The 22,707-nt window shown below is 44.2% G+C and overlaps 2 protein-coding genes and 1 long non-coding RNA gene across 12 annotated transcripts in view; all 3 read right to left on the bottom strand.

Annotated features, from left to right (window-relative positions):
* Window positions 1-22,707, bottom strand: part of LOC100703853 (HLA class II histocompatibility antigen, DRB1-8 beta chain) — a 222,926-nt gene that overhangs the window by 196,295 nt on the left and 3,924 nt on the right. The gene's annotated exons all lie outside the window — the stretch shown is intronic.
* LOC109202869 (uncharacterized) lies at window positions 1,838-21,338 on the bottom strand. 10 transcript variants are annotated; one of them, XR_003220720.1, is made up of 8 exons: window positions 21,273-21,338; window positions 19,229-19,422; window positions 18,983-19,130; window positions 18,657-18,862; window positions 3,046-3,207; window positions 2,717-2,832; window positions 2,490-2,611; window positions 1,838-2,347 (listed from the first exon to the last, which is right to left on the bottom strand). It is a non-coding gene; the product is annotated as an uncharacterized LOC109202869 (long non-coding RNA). The 10 variants fall into 10 exon arrangements; XR_003220719.1 differs by having other exon boundaries at window positions 19,017-19,130; XR_003220717.1 differs by having other exon boundaries at window positions 2,717-2,887; window positions 18,657-19,130.
* On the bottom strand, window positions 8,919-12,859 carry LOC102078476 (uncharacterized). Its single transcript, XM_019361375.2, has 2 exons — window positions 9,107-12,859; window positions 8,919-9,011 (listed from the first exon to the last, which is right to left on the bottom strand). Exons 1-2 carry the CDS (start codon window positions 12,840-12,842, stop codon window positions 8,932-8,934), a joined length of 3,816 nt encoding a protein of 1,271 aa, XP_019216920.1. The 5' UTR covers window positions 12,843-12,859; the 3' UTR covers window positions 8,919-8,931.

Raw genomic sequence — 22,707 nt, 5'->3', positions numbered from 1 at the left:
CTGTAATGGTGAACCTGAGGTGATGGTCAACAGAAGGCAAATATACATAAATATAAAACAATATTGAAGTAATGTCTTTACCCTCTGCAGCGTGTGGACGCTGTGCACGCAATCACCTTATTCACTGTAGTAAACGTGCACCGCTAGCTCACGTGACTGACTGTCTCCATGGTTACATCGTATATTATTAGCTATGTAAACAGCTTCCAAAGATACCGCCATAGCTCTCTGCAGCTGTAACACTTTCACACTTTACAAATCATTTCACGTTTTTGATAGTTATGAAGACAGAATATGTTTTTAAAGACATGCTAGGCGGTTGCTATGGTGGTTGCTGTGGACTAGGGTGGACCGCGCGTCCGATTCCTGTTATTAGCTGTCCGCCGTAGGAAGGCTGCGTTCCGTTTAGAAGTAGAGCCAGTCTGCCGTAACTCGAACTCAAACCCCGTTTTGTTCTGTAATTAAAGGGCTTTTACAGCCGTTCATGACACACACGCACACACATAAAGCACTTTGCCTCACCATGAGAATGCAACTTTACTAAAACCTTTAAAGTATCTGAGATAGGATAGAAAAATGAAGCAACCACAGATTTAATGATGAAGACTCTGGGTTCTGTAGTTCACGTTTTACAGTCCTGAATGACTCACTGCACATCCAAATAATTTATTGAAGAGGAGTTTAGAATGCACTTTACATTTAGACTGTTGCTGTTTAATTTTTTACATTGTTACTGTGTTATGTCATGAATAAGGTTCACCTGCTGGGGGTTTGATGGATCAGCTGGACAATACAGTCAAGGACAGACTTCATTCATCATATGCAAGAATCCTAGTTGGATTTTTGTTTTCACTCATATTTTAGAACCAAATATTGAAAACAACTGTGACAGACTGGATACCTGGTCAGGGTGTACATTACCTTTCACCCAAGCATCCCAGGACAGAGCCCTGCCCCACCATGAGCCTGGGTGGATACATGGTTATAATATAAAATGACTGATACTGAATATGAATATTTCATGAAAATCAAATTATAATATGAATTCCTAGGTGTTTGTTATATCCAGCAAGAGATTGATTACATATGTCTGAATTGCTAACCCTAACCCTAGCTCAACAGACCACAATGCCCTGGACTGTCAGTATTATTACATGCTGTGAACATAAGTAGCTTTGATCACAGTTTATGTTGTAAAAGAGAAGGAATATTAAAAAAAGATCAACATTGTGATATTATTTCTTCCAAATTGACCAGAAACATGCTTGTCAGACTCTCACAGCACAGGATCAGACTCACTGTGCATGACGGCTCAGGCCAATAATGTTTGTTAGATTGTCAGTTGTTTAGTGCTTCTGTACAGTTAGGGTCACCATCTCTATTTCAGTATAATTAATATGCAGAAAACACTAAAAGCTGATTGTCTTCCAATATTCTAGCATAATTAAAAAACTTTAACTTTGTTAGTACATATTGTTACAGTCCTAATGCCAGTATGATTCTTCATAACGCCTGCTTTGAAATACTGAACTTTAAAATTGACCTGATGAAAGATAATTTACAGTGGCAGTCTGTCAGGATAATTCTGACTATAAGATCACTGTATTGATCTGAATCCTTCTGAAATGTGCTGTGAATGAATGCTGATGCAACTCACTGTGGGAAAGCTGTTAATAAATGAATCTGTGACACATGCAACACATTCACAGAGGAAGAGGACACAAAGGGAGGACACGCAGAGGCTGTGTTAAAGTCAGAAATCTAATCTTTAGTCAAAAACAGGCGGTGGTTACAAACAGGAAGACAAGCAGTCCATTAAACAGTCTACAGGGTCAAACATACAGAGAATTCAAACAGCAGTAAAAAATAACTGAACACTGAAAAACTTAAAGCAATATGAGACGAAACAAAAGGAAGCAGCGCCGTATATTCACTGAATTATCATCAATTACAAAAGAGAAAAGCAACGATTTCTACGGTTTGTTTTCTTAATTGCAGTTAAGAGTGTGGCTGGTAAAGATGGAAACATACAGAATGTAAACTGTGTGAGTTTGGTGAACTTTGTTAGTAACAAATGAGGTAAAAAAAACAAAACAGACAAAACACAGAAAGAGGCTCTCAGTATTCATTAATAATTAGAAAGCATCTAAACATTCTGGTCGTGGATTTTTACAGTCTTAGTTCCGCTCGCTGTCATCATTATAATCATCATGATCAATGGCGAGGTCCTGAGGTGGGCGGGGCTGTCTCTGGTGATGTCACCATGAAGGAACAGCGTCTGGCACGTGTTGCTGAAACATCCCAGTACACTGGTGTAGTTTCCTCTCCAGCTGGTTGACATTTGACACTTCAACATTAAGGGGAAGAAGAAGAAACAGTGTTAGGTCAGGTGACCACATGGTTTCTAAAATAACTGACAGGAAGTAACCAGGTCGTTAGAAATGGATAGCATGTGTTTAGAGTTACTGTAGTTAGGTAACTCTACTTACCAAAAGCAGAAGCACACAGATGGCAGATCAGATGCTGAATGTTGCAGGAACATGCTCATGTGTGGTGATCATTCAGTGCTGCTCCGGCAGGTTAGACAGTCCAAGACTGATATCCTTCCCATCTGAGAGTTTGAAAACACACATGCAAAGATTTATTTTGTGTTACAGTCAAAGTGGGATGTTCATTTTTGTCCTTTAAAAATGTTTGTGTATTTGAAAGCACTAACATTTAAGGATGACTCGGATCGTCTCCTTTAAAGGGGAGACAAGTGTATCCACTGATTCACGTCACTTTACCTGGATGATGACTCCTCTCTCCCTCACTCAGAAACTGGAGATTTACCTACATCATTACAAAAACATCAAAAACATCTCCCTTTGATTCCATTTCTCCATTCCTGCTGAACATCAGGCAACAAATATCCCAGTAAATCACAGTAAAATGTAAAGCACATATTTTCTCTGCTTTGTCTAACCTCTGCAGAGCCTCTGTCAAGAAAAACATATCTGTAAGCATAAAACAAATATACATTTCATAACACGTCACTGGACAAACCTCGGTTAGTTGATTTCCTCTGTGCAGTGCAGACGAGCATCAGTCAGCAAGTCAAGGTGGTGAGATGGACTCGTGCCCTTTGTGACTCTGCTAGTTCTTCTGAGGAAACACCACCGTCTCTCCACACCGTCACCATCTGTGAGCACAAACGGCCGCTCTGCTCTGCCAGCATGTAGGAAATCACATATCACACACACAAGGGTGAAGAAACATTAGAGCTCGAGTTTGGATACATTAGATCTAAACAGATCAAAGTAGCTCTTAGTTTCAGCAATCAGACAAACAATGATACCAAACTGATTCTGTATGAATACAATATGGTATTTTCAATACAGGTGTCAAATTAATTTATTAAAACTAATACAGATATATGTATATATATTTTTGATAAATTAGTTTGCTAAATTAGAATATATATACACACACACATAGATATATATCTATGTGTGGAGAAGGAGGCTAGAGGGCAAGATCAAAGTAGCACGGAGTTGCAGAAAGGCGCGACAAAGAAGGTGAAGAAATACAGCAAGCTGTCCATACCTGAGGCCTTGGAAACTGCCAAGCAAAGACTCACAGCCTTGGCCAGCCGCTTGAGGAGGTACAATCTCAGTGGCAAGTCAATAACAGAACAGCATCACCAAGGCTGGAGACGGAGCAATACTGGAAGAGCATATGGGAGAAGGACGCAACCCATAACGGCAATGCTCAGTGGCTAGTGGATCTGAGGGCAGACCATAGCGACCTCCCTGAACAGGGTCCAGTAACCATCACAGTGGCAGACATCCAAGAAAGGGTCTCCAGTATGAAGAGTTGGACAGCACCAGGCCCCGACATGGTTCACGCCTACTGGCCGAAGAAGCTGACTGCACTCCACGAGTGTCTGGCAGCACAAATGAACCAGCTGCTAGTTAACGAAAGGCACCCGGAACGGCTAACCGAAGGTCGGACGGTCCTGATCCCCAAGGACCCCAAGAAGAGACCGGTCCCATCCAACTACCGACCAATAACCTGACTCAGTACATCATATCGGCTAAGATGAACAGGCACATGGGTCAATACATGAGCGGGACACAGAAAGGGATTGGCAAGAATACCAGAGGCGCAAAACACCCGCTACTGGTAGACAGAACAGTCAGCCGAGACTGCAAGACCAGGCTGACCAACCTGTGCACAGCCTGGATTGATTACAAGAAGGCCTATGACTCAATGCCCCACAGCTGGATGCTGGAATGCCTAGAATTGTACAAGATCAACAGGACCCTAAGAGCCTTCATCAGGAACTCAATGGGGATGTGGCGTACAACACTAGAGGCCAACTAGAAGCCCATAGCACAAGTCACCATCAAGTGCGGGACCTACCAAGGAGATGCTCTGTCCCCACTGCTGTTCTGCATAGGCCTGAACCCCCTCAGTGAGATCATTAACAAGACTGGCTACGGATACCGACTACGGAACGGAGCGGTTGTCAGCCACCTCCTGTACATGGATGACATCAAGCTGTATGCCAAGAGTGAACGAGACATCGATTCACTGATACACACTACCAGGCTATACAGCAATGACATTGGAATGTCATTTGGGCTGGAGAAGTGTAGTCGGATGGTAACAAAGAGAGGGAAGGTAGTCAGAACTGAGGGGATTGAACTACCAGAAGGCAACATTGCAGACATAGAGGACAGTTACAAGTACCTGGGGATCCCACAGGCGAATGGGAACCATGAAGAGGCCGCTAGGAAAGCTGCAACCAGACAGTGTGCTCAGTGAATACCTCAGGCAGCAGAAACCCAAGAAAGAGGAGGAAGGCGAGGAACCATCATGGAAGGACAGGCCCCTGCACGGTATGTACCACCAGCAGATAGAGGAGGTGGCTGACATCCAGAAATCCTACCAGTGGCTGGACAAAGCTGGACTGAAAGACAGCACAGAGGCACTAATCATGGCAGCACAAGAACAAGCTCTGAGTACAAGATCCATAGAGGCTGGGGTCTATCACACCAGGCAAGACCCCAGGTGCAGGCTGTGTAAAGATGCCCCAGAGACAATCCAGCACATAACAGCAGGGTGCAAGATGCTAGCAGGCAAGGCATACATGGAACGCCATAACCAAGTGGCCGGCATAGTGTACAGGAACATCTGTGCCGAGTATAACCTGGAAGTCCCGAGGTCAAAATGGGAGATGCCCCCAAGGGTGGTGGAGAATGACCGAGCTAAGATCCTGTGGGACTTCCAGATGCAGACGGACAAAATGGTGGTGGCTAACCAACCGGACATAGTGGTGGTAGACAAACAGAAGAAGACGGCTGTAGTGATCGATGTAGCGGTTCCGAATGACAGCAATATCAGGAAGAAGGAACACGAGAAGCTGGAGAAATACCAAGGGCTCAGAGAAGAGCTCGAGAGGATGTGGAGGGTGAAGGTAACGGTGGTCCCCGTGGTAATCGGAGCACTAGGTGCGGTGACTCCCAAGCTAGGCGAGTGGCTCCAGCAGATCCCGGGAACAACATCGGACATCTCTGTCCAGAAGAGCGCAGTCCTGGGAACAGCTAAGATACTGCGCAGGACCCTCAAGCTCCCAGGCCTCTGGTAGAGGACCCGAGCTTGAAGGATAAACCGCCCGCAGGGGCGTGCTGGGTGTTTGTTATATACTGAAGCGAGATCGATCAACTGTAGACCAGACAACAAACGACGGAGGCACCAGACGAATGCAATCAAACGATGAGTTTATTAACACAGGAGAGGCAACATCTGCATATGTCGTTCTCTGACAAAAATTCATCAAAAACTGGTTTTATACCATAGAACATTAACGCCCACACATATACGTCAATACAAGTCAAAAATACATAGTTGACAGACATGAGCGCATCTTATACATTTTAATAACTATAAACAGTCATATAACTTCTCTTTTCTATAACACCTGCCTTTTAAGGTAATAAACTTCAAGCTTCGGGATCGTTAAAAGCTAATAATTGACCCTCGTCACCAATCACTAAGTAAACTGAATTGGCGCAGGTCTCAAAAAGAGAGCAGAAGACACTTAGGCCTTCGCTCAGGCCTGCCACTAAATTAATAAGTGTATTGTAAGCATGCATGCAATTAACCTGCTATGTTCTCATCTTCCTTCAACATGTATCACCTGGACATTCTCACCAGTGAAGCTTAAAACCCTCTTGGATAGAACATCAACTCTAAACAAGCACAGTTATGCATTGTGTATAGAATGAACTCAACCTGTGAATAAAAGGTCAATGTAATGACAAACATATTCAATGCAATATGAACCCCATAAGAAATATTACTGATAAAATAATACTGTAGAACATGTTATTAATGCATTTATCATAAGGCAGATTATATGGTTACAGTAAAAGAATCTCTGAATCCTAACATTCCCTCTTTTGACATTCCAACAAGGAATGTCACCACACTTCGTGTTGTATCACTCCCTGCCCCACTCTATGGGTTCTAAGTTCATCTGGTAGATGCCCTCAACCCAGCCAGGGTTAGCAACCCTCGCCATTACTTTTACCAACAATCCTCTGACACAAGGAATGATACAACACCCCACAATGACCAGTATCCCCAAAAATACACCCAAGGAGCATATCACCGACATCGCCACACCTTTCCATCGTCCGAACACGGATGTCATCCAGGACTCCAGCGGGTTTTCGATACCTGAGTGCTCATGCATAGTTTTAGACAAAGTTTTCAGGCCCTCCAGAGCTCGGGTTACTGAGCCATCTGGGGCAGTATTATTGGGAATAAAGGTGCAGCACATGTCTCCGAACATGGCACAGACACCTCCCTTCTCTGCCAGCAACATGTCAAGGGCCATTCGATTCTGCACACCCATCAGCGAACTTGGACCCAATTGTTCTGCGAACCCCACCATGGCGTCTCTGGTTAGGTTAGAGAGTCTCAGCAGATTGTAATGCACATAGTTAATGCGATCAACATTCTTATTAGGCGTTACCCAAATTAATATACTCTCAAATCCTGCAGCTACCTGATTTACCAGCTTGTACTCATTAGGAACTCCCCTGGGCACTCCTATGGAGTCTATCCAGGTCGGCGAGTCCAAACGAGGATCATAAGGATGTGTACCCTGGGTCCCTCTTTTAGCTAAAATATGCCTCTTACGTCTTGCAGCTAAAGTACGTGTGTTGTGTTGTGGAATAGCCTTTACCTGATTCCCAATAAGCATAAGCGGAGCTCCCAATCGCACCATTGCACATGTCCCTACGCTTCCCAAAGGAACACGAGCCAACAGAGTGCTCTCCCCACAGTAATAATAGAGCCCACTTCTTGCCCATGTTCCAATTATCGTGTTTGGGTCGCTTACATTATTGGTGGTTCGTCCCTGGAGGGTGACAGCACACCAAGTTGGGTCGATCTCTCCCACCTTGTACTTTTCATTATCTGTAGAGAACTTAAAACATGTATAGTTATCTTGTTTTGGCATAAATGGTCCCACTGTTGTCTGCTTTGAAACGGGAGGGAAAAGCCTGGACAACAAAGTACAGTTGCCAGTGGTCACGGCACTTCTGGTTAACTGTAACATACACTCATAGCCCCACTTATCTTCTAAATGCAATGGGGCGGGCTCTGTAAACAAACGTGGCCGAGCTGCCGCACAGGCAACACAGTCAGATACATGTTGTTCTCTAGCATTTTGAGCCACCCAATCAAGCCAGAGGTTACTGTCCTTGAAACCGGTGGCCCGCTCAATCAAATCCTGCGGCTTCAATCTAGTGTAATCTGATGTCACAAGTAATTTCTCTTTTAGTTCCTGTTCCTTTTGGGCGACTGCCCCTGAGGTTATTGTTTGGTCAGCTAAAGTGATAACTGGTTCAACTAAGTTGACCCTAATTACCCCTGATGGATCTGTCCCTATGACATCCACCCCAATTACCAAATAGAACATACCTCCCGGGATCCCAGATTTTGGGAGCGTATCCCACGGTCCTAGGGAAAGAGTGACAGGGTTCTGGGAAACAGAATAATCCCTTTGAATGGCTATCCCTTTCAATCCCTGCGGCACATCTGGCTGCCATCCTACTCCTGTCCAACCTACCACGTCTTGCCAAGCGCACCACTGATCTGTTATATAGGTGTAAACGTGTTTCCCCCACGAGGGGCCCCAAACAGCCTTACGGAAGCATATCATGGGATGATTGCAAACCCATATATCATATGCTCTCCAGCTACTACTAGCTCCTGTACACTTAATAACGTCACACAAATCAAACGTGAACGAGCTGGTAGACCCTTTAACATAATTCAACTCTATGCCATTATTCATGCTGAGACACTCATCACCTTTACCTGACACCTCGCGCTTTTGTCTTTTTACCGATCCCGTTTTAGGAACTGCAGTCTCAGGAAGTGCTGTGCTGGACTGGCCTCCGTGTTCAGACGAGTGGTTCGGAGTGCCCTGCAAAATATAAACAATAAACAACACAGCCATAGTTAATATCACAGTATACAATAGACATGTGGTTGTAAGAAACATTTTAATCAGTTTTTTCTCATTACGTGTCTCTGACTCGTGTGTCTGCATCATGTTAGGTAAACTTTGTGTTCTGGACTGAAACTCCCCTGCTTTTGAGTTCTCAACTGGTCACTGCTCCTTTCTTCTGACGTGGTGACCTTCTCAGCTGCTGCTCTTCTTTCTTCGGCCTCCCAGGTAGACTACTGGTTGGCCCGTTGCACAGGTGAGAGGATTTATTTTGCCTCTGCTCGTTATCGTTGACACCTGTGTTTGGTGTAGAGGAGTTTTCCTCTAGCAAGCTCTCGTGTGCTGGGGCACACTGCGACCAATGGTACCAGGTATCGCCTTTCCCTTTCAGTTGAACTGCTGTAGTTGTCCTGGCAACGACCTCATAAGGACCCGTCCAGCGTGGCTCCTTCCACTTGCGTTTGATAACCTTCAGCCAAACCGCCTTCGCCTCTGGGGTCACCTGGTCCGCCACATGCAGTCCAAAAGTAACCTGTTTGGTGAAACTGGAGACAAGACACTTCAATTCATCCCAATATTCTGCATGAGACCTGTTACCTCTCGTGGGGTGTTCCGCTGGAACCTCTGTCCAAGGTGCTGGAAATGGCCTTCCCGTCTGCAACTCATGCGGGGTGAATCCTGTTGACTTATTAACAGAACATCTTATAGTCATTAGAGCAATTGGTAAAGCTGAAACCCAGTTTAACCCCGTCGCTGCGCAGATTTTAGATAACTTGTTTTTCAAATTCAAGTTCATTCTTTCTACCTTCCCTTGAGACTGAGGATGGTAGACAGTCCCAAACCTGTGTTTTACTCCCAACATCTTCTCTACTTCCTCCAGGTCTCGATTTTTAAAGTGGGTTCCATTATCTGATCTAATGCGCCTTGGAAACCCATGCCTGGGGATATAATGATTGATTAAGCACTTAATCACGCTTTTGGCGTCCTCCTTTCGGGTGGGCCACGCTTCTGGCCACCCTGTCAAAGCATCTACACACACTAACAGATATCTGACTCCCCCTGGGCACACATCAATCATATCAGTATAATCAATCACAATTTCTTCTCCTGGCCTTTCTGGCAGAAGAAACTTACCTGGTTCTGGTTTTACCACTGGCTTTGGATTGTGAGCTCCACAAATTAAACATGTTTGGGCTTTTTCCTTTATCATAGCTGTTAGTCCTGGGTGCCACCAGTGACACAAATTTCTCTCCATCTGTGCCACTCCCACATGGCCAAGTCCATGTGCCTCAGTTATCTTCTGTCTGGCCAGTTTGTCAGTTAGGACTGGTCGTCCATCAACTCCTCTCCAAAGACCACCCTCTTTTCGGGCTCCTTTGCTCTGCCACACCTCTTTCTCCTCCAGAGAAGCCTCCTCTTGGGCCTGTCTGGCCTCCTCCAACATATTGATGCCTGCCTCCTCTTCAGCAATTACCTGCACCATTTGCTGTCGTCCTTTATAGCCTGCTGCTTCCTTTGCGGCTTCATCCGCTTTCTGATTTCCTCTTGCAACCATGGTGTTTGCCTGAGAGTGTCCTTTACATTTGATAATGCTCACCTCACTTGGGTCGTGCAGGGCCCTCTCCAGTTCCTCCATTTCCTTCCTGTGGCAAATAGGAGCATTTGTTGCTGTTCGGAAGCCTGCTCTCTTCCACTGCTGGAGTTCCACGTGGGCTGCTCCAAAAGCATAGGCTGAATCAGTATAAATATTCACTCTTTTATCTTTGGCCAGTCTCAAGGCCCTACTCAGTGCAATGACTTCTGCTCTCTGAGCAGACTGTTGTCCCTCAATTCTCCCTGCTTCTTTTACCTCAAATTCAGTTCCTTGTTTGCAGACTATAGCATAGCCTGCTTTCAGTCCCTCTTCATCCCGATGGCAGCAGCCATCTGTGAACCAATCCTCAGCTCCAGGAATAGGTTCTGCTTTTAAGTCTTCCCTGACTTTCCCTTCCAGTTCTGCTTTCTTAGTACAATCATGAGGTTCCCCTGCTCCCATTAAATCTGCCATATTAATTCCTTCATGTGTAAATGTCAGATTTGGAGCATCTAGAACTTTACTCAACCTCTGTTGTGCTAATGAGGTCATGGTGAACGCCTGCGAGTTCACATATGCCACCACACTATGTGTAGTCAGAACTTTTAGTGGGTGTTGTCTCACCACATGTGCTGTTTTCTGTATTATTTTGGCAACCCCTGCTGCATGCTGTGTGCATGTGGGATGCCTTGCTTCTGTTGGGCTCAATCTTATGCTGACATACATAAGTACCTGTCTTCCTCCCTCTTTTTTCTGAAACAACACACCATTTATTATTCCAAGTGTTTCAGAAATATCCAAGTAAAATGGCTCATCATAGTTAGGTGTGGCCAAATCTGAGGCCCTTGACAAATCTTGTTTCAAAGAAATGAACGCGGCTTCAATGTCGAGCGTCCATGGCAATTCAGCCTTAAGGTTTCGAACGCCCACCTGTTTAATCAGATCCCGTAAGGGAGCCGTTCTTCCTGCATAGTTTGGAATAAACTGTCTGCTGTAGCCCGTCAGGCCAAGAAAAGAAAGAAGTTCTTTTACCGTTCTTGGTTTTGGGTGTGTCAAAATTTGGTCTCTGTGTGCATTCATTAGTCCCAATGATTTATGGGCTATTACACGGCCCAGAAATGTGACTTCTGGTCGAACCAACTGTAGTTTCTCTTTACTTACTTTGAAGCCGCATTCAGACAGTCTTTTAAGCACTGTGAGTGATGCTGCCGTACAAGCCGCTGCTGAAGTAGCTGCGATAAGTAGGTCATCTACATACTGTATTAATGTGCACCCTTCAGGCAACTGACAGGGTGACAGGGCTTCTTTAAGCACCTGATTAAAAATACCTGGGGACAGGGCAAAGCCTTGTGGCAAGCGTGTGTATCTAAACTGACGACCTCTGTATGTGAAAGAAAAAATGTCTCTGAGTGAATGATGTAATGGGAGACAAAAGAACGCGTTTGCTAGATCAATGCATGTAAACCACTTTTGGTCGCAGGTTATTTCAGTTAGGGCTGTGTATGGATTAGGTACAGGCACCGTATCGGTACGTAGTATGGCATTAATAAGTCTTAAATCATGTGCCATACGATACTTCCCTGTCCCATGTTTCTCCACCGGCAAAATTGGTGTGTTCCAAAGGGATTGCGAGGGCTCAAGCACTCCTGCTTTCAACAACCCTTCAATCGTCTCAGCGATCCCTTCTTCTGCTTCAGGCTTGTGTCTATATTGTGGTCGTGAGATTGGCGTGTCCGATTTCAGCTGGAACAAAACCGGCGCACAATGGGCTAAGCCAACATCAGTGGGTCCTGTAGACCACAGAGTGTCAGGCAATTTTGAAAGTTCTACCACTGCATCTGGATAATCTGTTCTCTCACTACCATGTATTCTTGATACTTGCTGATGCTCTAATATCACTGCGTCACTGGACACACATGTGATACGATATATTTTACATTTTGGTGCATAACAAACGTCTGGAATTTGGGTGGGTTGCCACCAAGCGTTATCCAGCGCACGCCTCACCATCGTCCCCAACTCTTTGGCCTGGTGTCCCTCATGGACTGCCAATGTGATGTGTGGGGCCGAATCTGATCCCATGTTATACCAAGACAACTGTTCATCTGTTAATTTAACAACCGCTGCTACACCTTCTGGCCCCACATAAATACTTTGTGTTTGGACGTTCCAGGTCTGACCCTCAAGTTCAGACTGGAAGGCTTCTCGGTAAACATCATCATCATCCCTATCATAAAAGAGAGTGACATGGAATGGATCTCTAGGCGAGGAGTACACCGCAAGACTCATTATCCAGGGTCTCCACTGCTGATATTGTTCCAAAATGCCTTCTTCTAGCAAGCGCCCCCAGTAAATGTCAGCAGGGGGTGGTTCACAGTTCTGCAGCAAGTATTGATTCTTTGAATTGATTTCCAGGCACGGTAGCGACATTCCACCAGGCAGAGAGACTGTCAGTCCATCCGCGGAACACATAATGGTGGCTCCCAGTTTAATGAGTAAATCTCGGCCCATCAAGTTCACAGGCACTTGTGGAGATACCACATATCGATGTCTCAAAGTCTGTTTGCCCAGCTTGGTCAGAGCTGGGTCTGTGAGTGGCAGAGTCATTGGTACCCCAGAGAACCCCACAACACTGACAGTGTGGTTAGAGATGGTTGCACTATTCGGTGTCGTCCTCAAAGTTGAGTACGTTGCCCCAGTGTCCACCAGGAAGGGCAATTCTGCACCTTCCACTGTCATTGACAGCATAGGATCTGCCATTCCCCTGCTGCCTGGTTCCTGTGGGCTCCATCAGTACTGTTCCTCCCAGCTCCAGTCTCCCACTGGATACTGAGACCGCGGCGCAACACTTGGATTGGGAGCTTGATGTCTGTCTTGGTAACCGCCTCTGCCTCTCTGAGTTCCCCATGCCTGGTAATCTCTTTGTTCATAGCTTCGAGGCAACTCACGGCATTCTCGAGCCCAGTGCCCCTCTCTTCCACATTGGTAACAGACATTCCATGAATTCGTTCTGGGATTCCCCGGACCACGAGCTCTAGGGTCTGGTCGCCAGAGTCCACCACGTCCCCTCTGTAAACGGTTGGCCCCCCGATTTCTTCCTGTGCGTCTTTGCCTTGGTATTTCATGGTCACCAGGATAAGAACTGGGAGCACGCTCTGGTTGCTCGGGCGCTGGATCAACCTGGGGCTGAACCACCATCATAGGTTTACTACCCTCTTTCTCCTTTTTCCTAACATTATTCTTCTCACGAGCTTCTCCCAACTGTAATTTTAACAGTTGCGCCTGTGCGTCTTCTAACTCCTTCTTTTGTTTGTTTACCGTATCTTGTTCCAACTGTAACCGATGTGTTACATGCCGCTCCCACTGGGTGGAGTCTGCTACTGCAAAATCTGGGTTCTTTTCTAATTCAGTTGTTACTTTCTCTGGCAGCCCCTTCAGGACAGCGGCGCGGAACCAAGCTCTGTTCTCACCTTCTTGACCTGGATGTATGCCAGTTTGTGACATCCACTGTTCCTTAGCTTTTTCTAAAAATTCTCTGGGAGTATCTTTTGGATCCCAAGTTATTTTTGGTATTGACCCTACATTTGGAGTTATGTATTTTTCACGAACCGCGTCAGCTAGCTTATCTTCTACTCTACTATATGGCACATCATTTGGAAGAGTGGTAGTCTTAGCAATTTCTTCCACATCAGCTAAACCTCCTGCAATCATAGTCCTTCCTGCGACGGCTCTAAAGTCTCCAAGGCAAAGCTCGTCTCCTTCTGTTAAGGTTCTTAACTTCCTTAACCAAGCTGCTCCTCCCTCTGTTATAGGGGGCAGCTGCTGAACTAGGGCCTCTAGATCCCTCATCTTGTATGAACGATACACTGGTTCCTGCTTTGCTCCGCACATTAAGGGCATCTCCCATTCTAAGTTATCTAAGCTATTCTTAAAGTGCACCTCCTTTTCTTCAGGCTTCAACAAATTATATTTTCTAAACATAGACTGTCGTTTTTCTCGCCCTGCTATAGTCTTATCCTGACTCACCGGCTTTTGTTTTGGTTTTTCCGTCCGATACACAGTTTTCTGTGATCGCAACTTCATTCCTGCCATTTTGGTATCTGGTTGAGCTTCACCACCTTCCACACAGTCTGGCTCATTCTCTTCCTCTATCTCATCTTCTTCTTCAAAGACAGCCAAGTTTTCTTTCTTTACTCTCTCTTCTACTTTAATTACTCTTTGCAGAATTTCTGCCAGAGCATCTTTATCAGCTTGCACTTCTCCATAAACTTCCCCTATCCACTGAGGCTTTTCCATCCCAGCTGTCTTTACTGGCTGGGAATGTTCTTTTCTAGCTGGGGTAGGCAGTGGAGTAAACTCCAGCCTCCGAACCTCATCGGCTGGTGAGGCCGTCCCACCTGTTGAGGGGGTAACAGAGATTCCTTTTTTCAACTTTCCCTGACCGGTGGCTAAGTTCACAGTTAGGTGATCCTCAGCTCCAGGTTCCCCTTGTGTTTTTAATGGATCAAACTCCATAAAATCTACAGACTTGGGAGATGAAGTTGAGGGTCCAGCTTTGGCTGAAGCTGCTTCTCCCATACCCATAGGCTGTACCACCCTGGGCTGTGCACTAGGTGGCTGACCTGCTGCTGCTGCAGGAGTAATATGTACAACATCTGCAAACCCTCCAATTACTGCGCCCTGTTGTCCTTGTGGCCCTCTAATCTCTCCTCCTGCTAAAGACATTATGGGGAAAACATAAGGAGGGGGTGGAGCAGATGGCGCCTGAACGACCCAAGGATGAAACGGTTGCATAGAGTCTACTGGGGATTGAGATGGGTGTGGTGGCAATGTGTCTTCCGGTAATTCAGGAGAGGTGGGGAGAGGGTTGGAAGGCAGTGCTAGCTTCGCATGCGCATGCTCCAGTTTCTCCTTTGCTGTGTTTAGCAAATATATTTGTCCTTCCAGTTTTTTATTTTCCTGCTGCAATTCCTGAAAAGATTTCATCCAGGTGCGCACCTGTTCTGCATTTTCCAGTTTCTTTTCCTGTTGTGAGAGAAGTGAACTTACCTCTTGAGCTTGAGCCTCATCCTCTTTCATCCAACCTGAAATCCCTTTACACATTATTATCCATTTACAGAGTTTTGCGTGAGTTTCCTTTAAGAGTTTTATTTCTGCTTTGGTGTGTCTGTTCATTGCATGTGTTAATGTTTCCTGCTGCAGTTGCTGTAATCTCTTTGCACAGTTCTCCCTTTCTTCTTCAAAAATAAGATGAAGAGGTTGTCTATCCTGTAAAGTTCTTTGCTGAACTGCACATAATTTCTCAACATGTTTCCTTACAGCCTTAAATTCTTTATCTGCTATTTTAGTTGTTTTCGTGCAAGCCAAGTGGATGGCTTTGTTTAACTCTTCAAGCTGATCATTTAGTGGCTTGTAGACTTTTTGTCCACTAGATGTCCCGATTGAACTTTCCGCCATCTTGCTTTCAAAATGGCTGCTGTATGTGCCCGCCCTCGGAAGTTCCTTGACGTGACTTCCTATTTCTCTATCAGAAGCTCTGGGGCCAGAGAACAGACACTTCCTCCTTTCCGTCAGAAGTACGGTAGTCGGCCACCCAGACACTTCCTCTTTTATACCTGCTTGATATACACAGTGACCAACACGGGGCCAGACAGCACAGCTTTTATTTCACAAATTTCTTAGAACAGCCACAGTTTTCAACACTTTAAAATAAGCACCCAACCGGCTGCAATTCTTGCAATTACAATTACAATTAACTCCCCCACTTTCTATGCCAAATTCTAGTTTGTGGTAGTTATAGACTAGGTCTCAGTAAGAAGAAGAAATGAAAGCCAAGCAAAATACTGCATAATTCTAAACTTCAACTATTTTAACATGAACAGTATCAGAACCCTTCTCTGCTCTCTCTACTTAAAGTCAAGATCACACTGTTCATCAAAACGGGGTGTTTTAAAATCAGTGAGGGGCATACAGCATTATTTCTTACTCTTACAGGGGCCTACAGTGCGTATTTCTCTTCTTGTAAATAAGAAAAAGAAAAATTGACTGCACCCAAATAACTTCTTAACTGGCCAACTCACTCTCAAAAAGGGCAACAAGCTGTTGAACTAAATCTACACAACCCCACAAAAACAGGGAAATCTGTGAGTCAACCAAAGCTGCCTGTACAACCAACTGGTGATCTGTATCCTCAGTCTCACAATATATATACAATTCCAAATATGTCAGCTCACCCACGAATGTTAAGTTGGCCGACACTGAAAAATAATGAATCATCTCCTTTCAATAGACTGAGATAATATAACACACCGATAACTCTTAACTAAACCAATATCTGGTGGTATGACTTTGATAAAATAAAAAATAAAAAACCCCAAGGGATTTTACTGGTACAGAAACTCAACTTTGGCCTTCAGAGGTGGATTCCCTCTCAGCCCTTTCAGTCAGCACTCTAAACTGCCTTAAACAATAACCAAAAAACTCAGGGAGATGCTCCTCAATCATAAATGCCGAGAGTATAAGGATATAATAATTATCCTGTGTTTCCCCCTGAACTACACCTATCGCAAGGATTCCTTCGGGGAAATTAATCAACTCAAATCTTATAGACGTACAATATACCATGCCTTGTTATCGGCAGGGAAATTAAGCCTCCTCCAATAATAAAATCTGCTTCTGAGGAGGCAAGGAACAACCACATAAGCTATTTCATAAATTCTCTCGGTATCTGCTGAGAGCAAAATAATATGACACAATATCAGTTATTGCTGAACCTCTCTTCTCTCTTCACTGTTCTGTTTCACCAGTTGGTCTAGGGCCTCTACTAAACACAAACAATTATCCAGAAAACTGGGGAACTCTATTTCAGTTAGACACACTGTTTTATAAAAATGATACTCTAAGTCTGCTGTCTCACAGCAAACAAACACCTCCACTTGCACCTGTGCCGGCTCGCCTTGGATTACTGGCGTCAGCAAAACGGTGAAAGTAAACCCAGTTATGTCTCTCTGATCCAATGTGAAAACTCCAGTGTCTGTCTCGCCCATTCAATACACAGATCCCTTCAAAACAATATTACCATTAAAAGGAGAAGTAACCGCACCCAAATTTTAACTGCGCACTTTTCCCCAGCAAGAAAAGAACGGGAAAAGAGACTTTTACAGCCTCTCACACACCCGAGCTGCAGCCGGCTGGCACTTTAAATCATTTCAGACAGTTTCTTACGTCACAGTTTCCAGCTGTACGCGTGGGTCCCAACAACCCGGATATACACACCGCGGCTCGTCTTTAAGAGACGTCAACAGGTCCGCAAATTCTTCAGATATATCAACAGAAACACAGCTTTTCTTGGGCCACGGCGGGTCCACAAATCTTTGCTGACCACGGCGGGTCCACCAATCTTCACTGACCACGGCGGGTCCACAAATGCACAGGTGATACTTTAATCGTCTCTCATAACACACAATAACTCAATAACTCAAAAGTTTAGTTTCAGTTTCACTGCTCGGCTCGGCTTGCTGCAAAACCTCAAGCTCACGGCTGGCTTGAGTTTCTCTTATTTAAGTGTCTCCCTAACAATGATCCTCTGCGATCACCAGGGCTATATCTGAGGCCACAACTCTCAGCGGGGCCCCTCCCCTAGTATAATCCTAGGAAACGTCTTTCCCAGGGAGGGAGTTCTTCAACTCCTTGACTTTTTAGACACTTATAATCTCTTTATTCCTCTCTATTTCCTTAAACAACATCTCTAGTTACTTTTAGCTCAGTACTGCTTTTTCCAAGGCGACCATGAATGCAACACTATCTTAAGTTTCACTTTCGTTGCAAACAACGATTTTTATTTCAAACAAAACTCAAAACAGAGATCTATGGATAACCACTTGACTACATATTTTAGAATTATGTCCCAATCCAGCACAATTTCCGTTTAAGAGGTTTGTGCCTTACCTTTTTATATGTGGGCCCAGTAGTAGTCAAGCGATCACCCCGTGACGTCTGCCGTCCGATCACCCGATCTGGTCTCAACCTCCGCCAACAACAAACACCTGTAGCTCTTTCTACTGGTCTTCAGGTTGCCCGCATTCTCCACCAAAATCCACATACATATATATATATATATGTGTGTATATATTTCATTTAACAATTGCAACTGAAAGAAATTAAATGTTGAACAAAAATATATTGTCACATTCTTCATTCTCAAATACAAATTTCACAAAGTAAATTTTTGATAACAGAAAAAATATGAATTACAAAAAATAATTGTATGTTATTAAAATATTATGCAACTGTGACCAAAGTCAGAATCATCATTACAGTACTGTGGACTTACTGCTTGGGTAATAGTGATAAACTTCAGGGGAGATCATGATGACAGAAAACTGTAAACAACACTCTGAAGTCTGAAGCTGCTTTTCTTGTTTCTGTGACCTCAGCACGCTGACAGACTTGAAGTTGCTAAAGATTTTAAAAAGTGATAATTATAGGGAAGAAACTTCTCTTTTTCATCCGTTTAATCAAACATTTGATGCCTCAGCTGTCTCAGTCCTATAGCATTCTGCAACTACAACTAACCTGAGGAGGCTTGGATTTGGCTGCAGGTGCCCCTGTACATCCTTCTCAGCAGCACACATGTGGGTACAATTTAATCACACTTCGTCCTGAGCTTTGCTTCATCACAAGACTAAAGGTGGCATCCCGTGTCACAGTCTTATCATCATCCAACTGGAGAAGAAACATTTACAGGCCTCCTGGTTTTGTTTTCTGATCCTGCAAAAAGACTGAGGACAACAAAGCCCAGAGAACACGAGACACACAACATCCAACATTCAGACTCAACAGCCTCCATAAATGAAGAGCACCAGGTTGGTCCAGTTATACTAGATATAAGCATACTTTACATTACTGTGTATGAATAATAATGAGGAGGTAAACTTTGAAGATGCAGAGCATGATGTCCCATCATCAGACTGCAAACAAACATCCACCAGGCTTCTTTGTTGGCAGAGGTGATGATTCTCCCATCAGGGATCAGTAGAGTGTATTAACCTGTGATATAAGCAGCAGTCACTGAAATATTACTGTTTCAGATAAGAAATCTAGCACATAAAAGCCAGGGTGGGAGGGATCTCTGCAAACTGACTTACCTCTGCAAGTGTGAGGCTGTTCCTCCAGCCTCAACAAAAATCTGACTCTCCCGTCACAGACAAACAAAAAACTCCAGCTGGGAGATAGAAAACGCTGCCTGGGTCTTGCTGAATGTTGCTGGTCAGAGTCTCACATTAGCAGAGTGCTGCTTGGTCCCACTGACCCATGTGGACAGCGACTGTGGAGAACTGTTCTGGAAAACAGAAAAGAGAATTAAAATGACAAAAAGCCAAATTTCCACAAAGACTCTCTTGGAATCAGCAATCAGAAAATCATTGGTTCATATTACAATTAAATATGACCAGGCTCCTTAAATGTAAGCAGTTAAGATCTGATTTATTTACATCCTTCACACAGCACATGTGTCCAGGCTGTCAGGTAAACATAGAATTAATCTCAGGTAACATGACTCAGAGTAGAGATTCAGTAGGAAAGATTGCCAGCTCTAATATTATTACCACACCAACAGATTTCTAGAACTATTTAAACAAATGTCAGTCTATCCATTCATTTTCTTCTGAATATTCAATTCATGTTCACAGTGGGAGGGTGGGGGGAGGGTGGGGGGGTATCATGGAATTTTGTAAATAAAGTCTGCAACACAGAAAGAGCTGTGATCAAGCTATTTATTACTGCGCGCAGGAGAGCCAACACACATCAAACATCACAGTTCACAGTCATGCCAGCTCTGCCACAGAAGTGGTGCTCCTACTCCTTTGTGCATTCCAAGAAAGAGGGAGGAAGTTACAAACTGATCATACCACACTTCACGCTCCTCGTTATGAAACCTAACGGATCAATGGTTAAGCTGTTTTGTGCCCTTGGCCTTATCAGCACCTGCAAAGGGAGTTGTTTTCTCAAACTGCTGATGCTGAAGTAAGTTCATCTAGTTTTAGAAACTTTCACTGAACAGTCTATAACAGTGTCACAACTAAGCATATGCATAAGCACTTAAATACTTTAAATGAGAATAATAGAAACTTTCTATTAGAGCCTGTCCCAGTAGTCATAGGTAGAGCACACCTGGACAGGTACCAGTCTGTCAGAGGACTAACAGAGAGACAGACATCAGAGTAACAAATCGATTTAAAATTAATGTAAGCTTGCTGCAGCTGTATGTATGAACATGTGTTTCTGTGCTCTCAGTCCACCTCTCAGGAACCTGCAGTTCATTTTAAGTCTACTTTAAACAGACCTCACAAAAGGCTGATGTGGCTGGATCAGTAGTCTGATTTAAGTACGATGCCTTTGGCCAGGGATTAATCTGGTACATCGCTTCACTGCAGTCTTACATATTATCCCCACACCTGAATAAAAAATATTGATATTTACAAATAACAGATTCAGCTGATGCAGCCTGACTCAATCTGATTCCAGATGTTCAGCACACACAGAGACACAGAGGTACTGTTTAAAGTTTAGTGTTAACCTGAGTCACTGATCATTTACAGTATTACAGAGTCTGGCAGTCTTTGCATGATGTCCACGTCACTGTAAGCTTCTAGCTGACTCTCAGGTGTGACAGGTGTGCCAGCAGGAAAGAGTCATAATAACCTGCATCCTGAGGTTTGTCATGCAGGATTAAAGGAGCCAGGCTTTGTTCACACAGCTAGGATTGTATTTACACTGACCCTGGGTCAGTATAAGTATCATACAGTTTAAACGAAGCACTGAAACTTGCACATATTTATAACAGATGCATTGAAGCTAATCGAGATATTTACCGTCAATCTGTGGCTGCGATTAATCACTTTACTGGAAACTTTATTAACTAGTAACTTCATCAGTCATGACAGAAGCTAATATTTCTGTCCCAACATCGTTTAAACAGTAACAGCTTTACTACAATATAAGCTAACGTTTACACCGTAACTTTAAGCTAGCACCATAAAGACGGTAAAACACGTAATAATATCTACAAATGCATCTTAAAGCTGTTATATTAGCACTCGGTGTATTACTAACATAACCACATTAACATTATTGACACTTGCTGACTTTTAATAGTCATTCTATAAATGCTGTCCGTTTAAATGGTCTTACCTGTAACACTGCTGTATCCACCGGATTCCAGCCAGAGTGGATTCTGGAGTCTTCCACGCTCCTGTTGGTGATCCTCCATCTGGATGGATGATAACAACCTTCTGAACAATCTAGCAGGTGGATGGCCCATGATGGCCCATATCTATGGGACTGATTTCTGCTAATAACGCCCATTGTATGGACTGATAACATCCGAAGCGGGTGAATAAAGTCACCCAGTCGCTAGCTGTGCCATTACCCAGCATACACCTCTCCCTCCATAAATGCAAAAGTAATAGCCTATAATTAATTTATCTGCTGTATCTGATGTTTCTCAGGTAGTTGTTTACATTATATATTGTGTTCAGTACACGTCACTACAATGTGATTTCGGAAATGTATAAATATACGGACAACAGGCTCTTCCGCGGAAATCTGTTGTCGTCAATAAACAACGTTTAGGGAGCAGCATAGTATTCAATAGGAGGACCCTGCACGTCAGTTCTCGACGCGAGGGGGGTGAAGCAGAGGGAGCCTGACCATGCGTCACACATTTGACGAGTTGGGAGTGAGAACGTGTTGGGGAACCAGGATACGACCTGAAAGAAGAAGAGACGAGGACACAGTCACCAACACACCCTGAAAACAAAGAGATCAATGGCAATGATTCAGTAAAGTTTCATGTTTCAGGGCCTGAACCAGGTCTGAGAGTCCTCCAAAAACAGTAAAAACCTGTGTTTGAAACATTAATGTAACTAACAGTTGTCTGAAAATAAACAGCAATGCTCTAAACCTGCCTGAAACATCAATATAGTACAGAATGCTGATGTAAACCAGTTTTAGACTCATGTAATGTGGTTTGAGATTAAGACTGGTCTAAACTGGTATGAACTGATTTCATTCTGGTTCTAAACTGGTTTCAGGTATGAACTGGTCTGTGAGTGAGAGTCCTGCTCTGACCTCGGGCCTTCCTCCTGTAGTAGATGAATCCAGCCAGAGATAAGATCAGACCCAGGATCAGTCCTGAGGCTCCGATGGCGAGCTTGTTCCTCTCTGACTCAGGCATGGACGAGTCTGAGGAGGGATCTGAGTCACACAGGTGAGAGTCAGACAGGTAGGTATGTACAGGTGTGTACAGGTGTGTAGATACAGACAGGTATTTACCCCAGTCAGTGATCAGAGGTTTCTCCAGGCTGGCATGCTCCACCTTACAGGAGATCTTCTCCCCAGACCTTCAACACAAACATCGGTGACTCTCAGATTTGGACTTTTAACATTTAAACTTGCAGACCTCATATGAAAATTGTTCAGGTTTCCATCATTAGAAATGGCGCTCCTGGACCTCATTCTAAGGAGCTTGGAAAGAAAAGCGTCTGGACTTCTTTAAGTTGCTTGAAGACGTTTCACCTCTCATCCAAGAAGCTTCTTCAGTTCTAAGGTCAAATGGTGGAGAGTC

The sequence above is a fragment of the Oreochromis niloticus genome, linkage group LG7, assembly GCF_001858045.2.
Source record: "Oreochromis niloticus isolate F11D_XX linkage group LG7, O_niloticus_UMD_NMBU, whole genome shotgun sequence".
Classification (NCBI taxonomy): domain Eukaryota; kingdom Metazoa; phylum Chordata; class Actinopteri; order Cichliformes; family Cichlidae; genus Oreochromis; species Oreochromis niloticus.
This window is presented reverse-complemented; position numbering and strand designations above follow the sequence as displayed.